This window comes from Marmota marmota, unplaced genomic scaffold (assembly GCF_001458135.2).
Source record: "Marmota marmota marmota unplaced genomic scaffold, marMar, whole genome shotgun sequence".
Taxonomy (NCBI): Eukaryota; Metazoa; Chordata; class Mammalia; order Rodentia; family Sciuridae; genus Marmota; species Marmota marmota.
This window is the reverse complement of record NW_025999945.1, coordinates 9,370,919-9,379,137: the sequence shown is the minus strand read 5'-3', so window position 1 is coordinate 9,379,137 and position 8,219 is coordinate 9,370,919. Positions and strand designations below refer to the sequence as shown.

At 32.9% G+C, this 8,219-nt stretch overlaps 1 protein-coding gene across 1 annotated transcript in view; it reads right to left on the bottom strand.

Moving 5' to 3' along the window:
- Nucleotides 1-8,219, bottom strand: part of Exoc6 (exocyst complex component 6) — a 154,709-nt gene that overhangs the window by 27,247 nt on the left and 119,243 nt on the right. Inside the window, exon 21 of the mRNA XM_048801785.1 lies at nucleotides 4,763-4,836. Coding sequence (XP_048657742.1) covers nucleotides 4,763-4,836 — 74 coding nt within the window. The remainder of the gene's footprint in view (nucleotides 1-4,762; nucleotides 4,837-8,219) is intronic.

The window sequence follows — 8,219 nt, the reverse complement described above, 5'->3', positions numbered from 1 at the left end:
TATATATATATATATATATATATATATATATATATGTATATATATGTTTTCTATCAAAATAATTATATTTTAAAAGTTTTGGTGATTAGAAAATAATCTTTAGTTACCTATGGAATACTTCATTTTCCAGTGAAATATTTATATTGTATAAGAATGAGTTATAAAAATTATCACTGAATACTGCATACAGAAAATCTCAAAAATTTAAGATTTTCATATATTGTTAAAAAGAATTTCACATATTCATTGAAGTCCACCTAAAAGATATATAACAAGTTTAACAAAATAGATGGGCTTTGTAAAAGGAAAAAAAAACCCAGAAATAATATATTAAAATATATTATATTTATTATATTATATTAACATATTTAGAGACTAAACTTCAAAGGGGTGGGTGGGAGGATGACAGGTTTTACAGGCAAATCATGATCTAACAGCATATTTAAATTGAGGCAGCATATTCACATACTATAGTACCAGTAGCACTAATCCTCCACATTGCCTATTGGGGCAGTAGCTCATAAGATGTTGTTGAGATAACTGGCTTCCATTAGCAAGTATGTGATTGGCAGGATGATAAAGTCTTTTCACTCACAGGTCAGCTATTTCCTTTTCTTTAGACCAGGGCAATCCTGATGATCCATCTTTTAGCTACAGTCTCTCATTGAGTCCCAATTCTCTTGCCTTCAGCTTTGATACGGTTCTAGCTTTCCTCTTGTATTAGCTCATACTTGTCATCAACTCCTCTATTCAGTAGAGCAAATATCAGGAGTTTGACCTCAGGGCAAAGTCCGGGTGGGCAGGTAAAATTTGACCACTGGACCTACTTCCTAATCTTTCATACCCAGCAATTCATGAAGCAGTATCAAATTCAAACTGAAAAACAGAAGGATGACCTCTTATAAGTACTATGAAAAGGGCTCTTTTGCCTTTCTAAGTATACTTGAAAAGAACTGTCAGCTGCCCTATTAAGACAGAAATGGATCACAGGCTAGAAAAAAAAGAAGGAAAAGTGCAGAAACTGAACTAAAATGTAAATAAAGGTATTAGCACCCCTTTATGTTTAGTGATATACTATTTCATAAAAGTGTAAAAACACTATGCCTTAAATATCTTTATGAACCCAGAAAAAAAGCATTATTGAAATTTTAGGGCATTCTTATTTAAATAATCACTAACATCTGATGCAAAAAAAAACTTGTATATTCTCATGTGAGGCTTTTGTTTTCAAGTTTAGTTTTATTTTTTGGCCTATTCTCATACTTGGCATTTTGCCACTTGTTTATAAATTGATTTAAAAAGCAAATATAGCTGAAAATACCATTTTAAATAGATTAACTACTGAAATCATAAGTTATGATTAAGTTATGCTACAGTGATCAAATAGCTAAGAACAAGAATTACTAACCATTTTAGAATATAAAAGTAGAATAGAATATGACCAGATTTTAACATTAATAATCAGAGAAGGGCTGAGGTTGTGGCTTAGTGGTAAAGTACTCACCTAGTACTGGGTTTGATCTTCAACACCACATAAAAATAAACAAATAAAAATAAAGGTATTGTGTTCATCTACAACTAAAAATAATATTATAAAACAATAATCAAGGAAAAATATTTTATGCCCTTTTAAAACTAGAAGAATTCTCATGAAAATCAGAGAGACCAATAGAATAGAGGAAAGGGTCCGGAGAAGAGAGGAGGTAAGAGAAAGGAGAAATATTGGGGAATGATATAAATGATACCAATTATATTGCTATATATATTCATATACAAATATGTAACAACAAATCCCATCATTATATATGATTATAATGTGCCAATAAAAGTCCAATTTTCTATTCACTGGTCTATAATACTACATATTTACTACCATACTGCAGAATTGTGTTTAATATTTACATAGTAAAATTTTTTAATTCAGTTAAGTCTATTAAACAAATTACACTGATAAGGAAAAGCCAACCAGGACTTAATGTCTTCTAAGTGTACATACCTGAAAAGTAAATCAACCAAAATGACTTGAGATATTATTAATATTTAAAAGTATGCCTTAGTGACAATTCCTTAGGGAGTTATATTCTTGTAAAAAGGACTTTTATGCTATCAGATATCAATGGTCTTTGAAGAAAGAAAGTAACTGAATCAGAGGGTGTTTTGTTGTTGTTGATGTTTATTTATTTTGGCTGGGGAGTGAATCCAGGGGCATTTAACCACTGAGCCACAACCCCAGCCCTTTTTATGTATTTTATTTCGAGACAGGGTCTCACTGAGATGCTTAGGACCTCAATAAATTGCTGAGGCTGGCTTTGAACTCATGATCCTCCTGTCTCAACCTCTCAAGCCACTGGGATTACAGGCATGCACCACCACACCTAGCTGAATCAGAGTTTTTAATCTAAATCGAACCAACTATCTATCCGGACAAATCATGGAATGGAATCATTTTTACTTTTTTATTTTTTCCCCAGGGCAGGAGGATAGAACCCAGGGTCACTGAGTTATAACCCCAGCTTACTAGGAACAGAATTCTTCAAGTTTCATAAGCCCATGGCCCTACTCACAATCCTACAATGAGATTAAGAACTAGTTAATATCATTAAAACTAGTTAATACCACCTAAATTCATATAACACAAAATATCATGTAATAGTTTTCAATTTTTTTTTTTGCAAATTCTTTGTGTATTATGGAACTTATCCTCAAATCATCCCCTCTTAAAGTTGTCCTTTGGGGTTAGAGAACATACTATGTTCTTGCAACAGGAAAACTTACCCCAGGTAAGCTGCATAACCTACTTGGAAAACAAAAATACAATGAAACCTATTTCCAACTTGCTAAAGAAAACAGTTTTCTATATTAGATCATTTTGTTCAGGGAAACAGAACTGCAACAGAGAACTTCTTCTACAGGAAAATGACTTACTGCCAGTAGAAAGAAATCTCTTCTGTTAAACTGAAATGGAAGTGGAGAGTCCATTTCCTTTATTTCCTAATAATTTTCCCAACTTAGCAATGTCAATCATCTATAGATCTAAGCCATTCATAAGAGTATTCTCAGTTTGACATAATATCTGAGCACTGAGCAAACAAAAATGTTTAGTGCTATACAGACATAATATGGGGACAGAAATGGCCGTTTCAGTTTCCTTCTAAACCTGACTTAAAGATATACCACTTAATTCCACATGTCTAATTGTCTCATAAGGATTCCTACCCAGTTTGTGGGTATTTTACTTCTATAAAGAATTTTTAAGCTCCACAAGGTTGAAACTATCTCTATTACTCTTCTGTCTATTTCAACCACATCTCCTCTCTAAACAATGTATATATAGCCATTGATAAGTACTTATTAAACACCAGTTGGGAATTAGAGCAAAAATAGATCTATCCTCAAATATTTACTGAAATCAAAGTTCCTTAACTGCTCAAACTGGCCATCTGCAAATATCATTATGGTAGAGTGTGTCATATCTATAGAGCTGCACCCCAGTCATATTCATCCCCCAAAGGGAATGGACATCATTAGGAGACTGATAACACAATGCCTTTGTTTTAATTCAGTCTCCATATGGTTCTTGCCAAGCACTCCTGAACCCTTGAACTCAGATCATCCCCTTATGCACACCCTTGTGATTCCCCAGCTCTATTAACCTCCTTAACCATAGAATTAAGGAAAAAAAAAAAGAAAAGGGGAGGAGGAAAGAGGAAGAAAGATATAAAATGAAAAATATGGAAGATGGAAAAAGAGAAAAAAATAAAACAACAAAGCAGAAATGTCAGAGTTGTAAAATGAAAGGAAGCAGAAAAAAAAGATTTTCACACTTGTTATTAAACTTAGAGTATTATGATCAAAAAAGAATTATGCAAATATCTAGTAACAATAGTAATAACATTATTATATAATAATACATATTTTATTATATATTCTTTTCTTATTATTATTATTATTATTATTATTATTATTATTATTATTGGTGCTAGGGATTGAATCCAGGTTTGCTTAACCACTGAGCCACATTCCCACATTTTTTATTTGAGACAGAGTCTTGCTAAATTGCTAAGGGCCTCACTAAGTTGCTGAAGCTGACTTTGAATTTGCAATCCTCCTGCCTCAGCCTCCGGAGTTGCTGGGATACAGGTGTGCACCACCGTGCTTGGCTTATTGGGTGTGTGTGTGTGTGTGTGTGTGTGTGACTGAGGATTAAACCCAGGGCCTTGTACATGCTAAGTGAGTGCTCTACCACTGAGACACCCCCAGCCCTCTAATTAATTTCTGAAAATTAGTTTCATCTTTCTGAAAATATATAAAGTTTGTAAAAACAAACAAAAAAGGCGTTCTTTACACCACTGGCAAAATTTTAAGCAAGGGGTTACTTTTAGGTTGTAATAATGTACATTTAACTTGGGTCCTGAAATTAATGTTGCTACCATCAATTTTAATATATGGCCATGAAATTCTTAAGAAATAAACTTCAACTGTCACTAAACAAAGCATAAATAAACTTCAATTGCCACTAAACATTATACCTGTGCTTTGCAGGTATAATGACTAAATTAAATATTAATTGTGAGAATGCTCTATAACACTGAGACATTGAATGAATATAGGTTCAGAGAGAAATGCCAAATACATGGCTATCAAGAAAGCATTTTTCAAAAGGTTGTTTCAAAGCAAACAAGCACTCATGTAGCATTAAAAATAAAAAAGATATGAGATAAGATAAAAGGTAGTAAATGAGAAGTACATTATTATATCTTACTTGTCTGAGGTCAATAAATGCTAGCTGTAAGGTATCCCCCTGGAATCCTGGCACAGGCTCAGAGCTGGCAAACACTATTAAAAACATAAAAATAAATTAAAAGGAATTAAAACAAGATTGTAAAATACACATGAGTTGAACTGCTAAATTTTACTCATTACACATATATTATAATATTTACACATAACCATTTCAACTATTTATAACTTCAAATTTCTACTAGTGAGAATGTTTTCCACACCCATTACCACAAATATTTTAATAATGTTAAACTTCTAATCTGCCATTTAATCACTGTAATCCTTAATCACAATAAATTTAGCAGGGTTGTCCAACATGCAGTTCAAAAATTGTAATACACTTCAATCAAGGCAAAATTTTTTGACTCTTTTTAGCCTTAGGTGAATGATTATAGAAACATTTTGAAACTATACCAGTTCCATGGCTGTCAACATATTCCAAACATTTGCTTTGTTATACAATAGGCTCTACAAAAATCTTACCTCTAGCTAATAGCAATAAAAGGCAGACACCAAGATAAGAAGTCAGCTTTACATGCAGACAACAGGTAAAATATCCAAAGCAGAAAAATCATGATTCAAGAATGTATACTCACATCTTTTAATAAATTGTTTTCATAAAGGAATCTTGTTTCTTTAAAACTAAAAGATATCTTAATATTTTAAACATTCAAAATATCTTTAATTCTTTGCATTTAAAATAAAAATTTTAATACTATGCACACAGCTTTAGTTTAACTAAAGATAATCTCAACAATATTAGTTATTTTGAAGACAAAGCACTCTGGGTTCATAAAAAAAAAGACCTCATTATTTTTGTTTCTGTGCTAAGAATGTTTATACTCATTCTCCCTCCACATTAATATTCTAATTTTCTTAGAACATTATGAATGTTCCTTTTTGTATTTAACTGAGCCAGTATGTTAGAAGCCATTAAAAATTTCAGCCTTTATGGTTCTTGGAATTAAAAAAAAATCTTAAATTTAATGGATTCTGTGTGAAGCATAGTTTAGGAAGACACAAAATCAATAGTTAAAAATCAGTAGATGAAACTTTAGCACAATTTAATTTATCTGGCATCTTTGAGGAATAAGGAGTAAAAACAAAGTTTTTGTTGTTGCTGTTGTTTTTAGATGATAATTTTTGCTTTAAGTAAAATTTTTCTTTAATCTTCAGCATTTTGTATAGAATTATAAAATGTACTATAATATTTTCTTACCTCTTATTTTTAAAATACATTATTTAGATTTTTTGTAACTCTCTGAATTACCATTAAGAATATTCCATCCACCTCCGAGGGCGTTGGGCATGCTGAGCTACACTCAGCTACTTGGGAAGCTGAGGCAGGACTATAAATTTGAGATCAGCCTGGATAACTTAGTGAAGATCTGTCTCCAAAAAAGTGCTAGGGAAGTAGCTCAGTGGAAGAGAACTTGCCTAGCATGCATGAGGCCCTGAGTTCAATCCCCAGTGCCAACACACACACACACACACACACACACACACACACAAGTTACAGTTTAATCTCCATTGGCTTGGCATTAAAGCCAAGAGCTTAATTATAAAACATCATAAATTTATACATCATTTTATCATAATACTTTACTTTAGTAAACAGGGCATACAAATGATGGATCATAAAATCTTATACCTAAAAGTGACATCCCTGCCTTTGGAAATATCTCCAACAGTCCCCTGAGGGCTCAGTTTAAAAGTTACCCAGTCCTTCATTTTAAATGAAAAGTAAAGTGACTTGCCCAGAATCACATAGCTAATTCTGGTCTCCTGGCATTCAATCCATTGATCCAGATCTTGATTAAGAATTTAGTTTCTCATCTTTTATCTCATTTTTTATGAAAACTTAACTAATACAGAGAAACTCACTGATTTATAACTCTCAGGGCTTTTTCTCAAATATTTTTAAGGAATAGGAATTTAACAACCTGATAATCACCTGACACAGAGGACATTTGTAAGAATATGCTAGTCAGTTTGATTAGCAGCTTCATATTCTTTTCCTTTAGTACTTTAAAACTTAAGTGTACTCAATCTTACCTTTAAAAATCTCTTAAATCTATATCTGTCTCTACCTCAGTTCAAGCTATCATCATATCTTGTTGGATTATTAAAAGCACACTCCCATCTGGCCTCCCTATTTCCTCTGTGCAACCTCTTCATCCACTTCTCCCAATGTGATTTATGTAAGATGTAAATGTGATTTAGGCACTTCAAAGTAATATCATTTAATGTTTCACCATCACCTTCACAATAAAATAACAAGATTAAGGTCCTTTATAACCTGTCCTTTGCCTATCTTTCTAGCCTCATGTCTTACCACTTTTCTAGGGGCATCTTAAACTTTTCATATCAAATTAACCTGTACTTCCTTGCATACCAGTCTATCTCTCCTGTCTTTGCCTTTGATCCTTCTGCCTAGAGCATCTTTCTATTCTTTTTCACCAAAATAATAACTCTTACTTATCTACCAATTCAATCATCACTTTTCATGGGAAGAATTCCATTATCCCTGCAGATTGGGCTAAATCCTTCCTCTGGGCTCCCATTGCAACTTCCTGTGTAAACCTTTCCTCAGCACTCATTTTTGTTGCTTATAACTGTCTGGGTCTCCCCAACAGACCATACTCCCTGAGGGTAGGGACTATACTTCCATTTCTCATTTCTATGACCTAAATAAGAAATATTTAATGAAAGTTTCTCAAGTGAATAAAAGAAAACTGAGCAAACAATAAATTCTAAGAGGATGTCATTCAGTCTTGGTAATTAATATACTATCTGGGTTGCTGATTAGATAAAAAATAACACTAGCACTTTCTGCCATATGGAAATATTCCATAACTGCACAGAACACAATTTTTAGTTTTATGTCACTTAAACACATACACACTTTTTTTTTTCAGTGCTGGGGATCAAATTCAGGACTTTGCACATGCTAGGCAAGCACTCCATCACTGAAATACATTCCCAGCCCATTAATTTAAATTTAATAGCCATATGTGGCTATTGGATAGTACAAACCTAGAACATTTCATGCATACTTAGTGTATTTATATCAGAATAAATCAGTGTGGGTGAGAACATTCCTAATGCATTCTTCAATAAAAATTGAAGAATTTCCACTTCCTGGAAAGTAGAGCTGTTTTTGTTTTGTTTTTACCTTTCATATCCTGTGCCTGGTTACAGGAAATCTTAACAAAGTATGTGCTAAAGGAATAAACAGGGATATAAAGAATTCATTTCTAATATTGTTTAATGGTCCCAGGCCATTGTTTAATGGTGTTGATGTGTGTGTGTGTGTGTGTGTGTGTGTGTGTGTGTGTGTGTGTGTGAGAGAGAGAGAGAGAGAGAGAGAGAGAGAGAGAGAGAGAGAGAGAGAGACAGAGAGAAAGGATAGATCACTGGGGATTAAACCTGGGCAT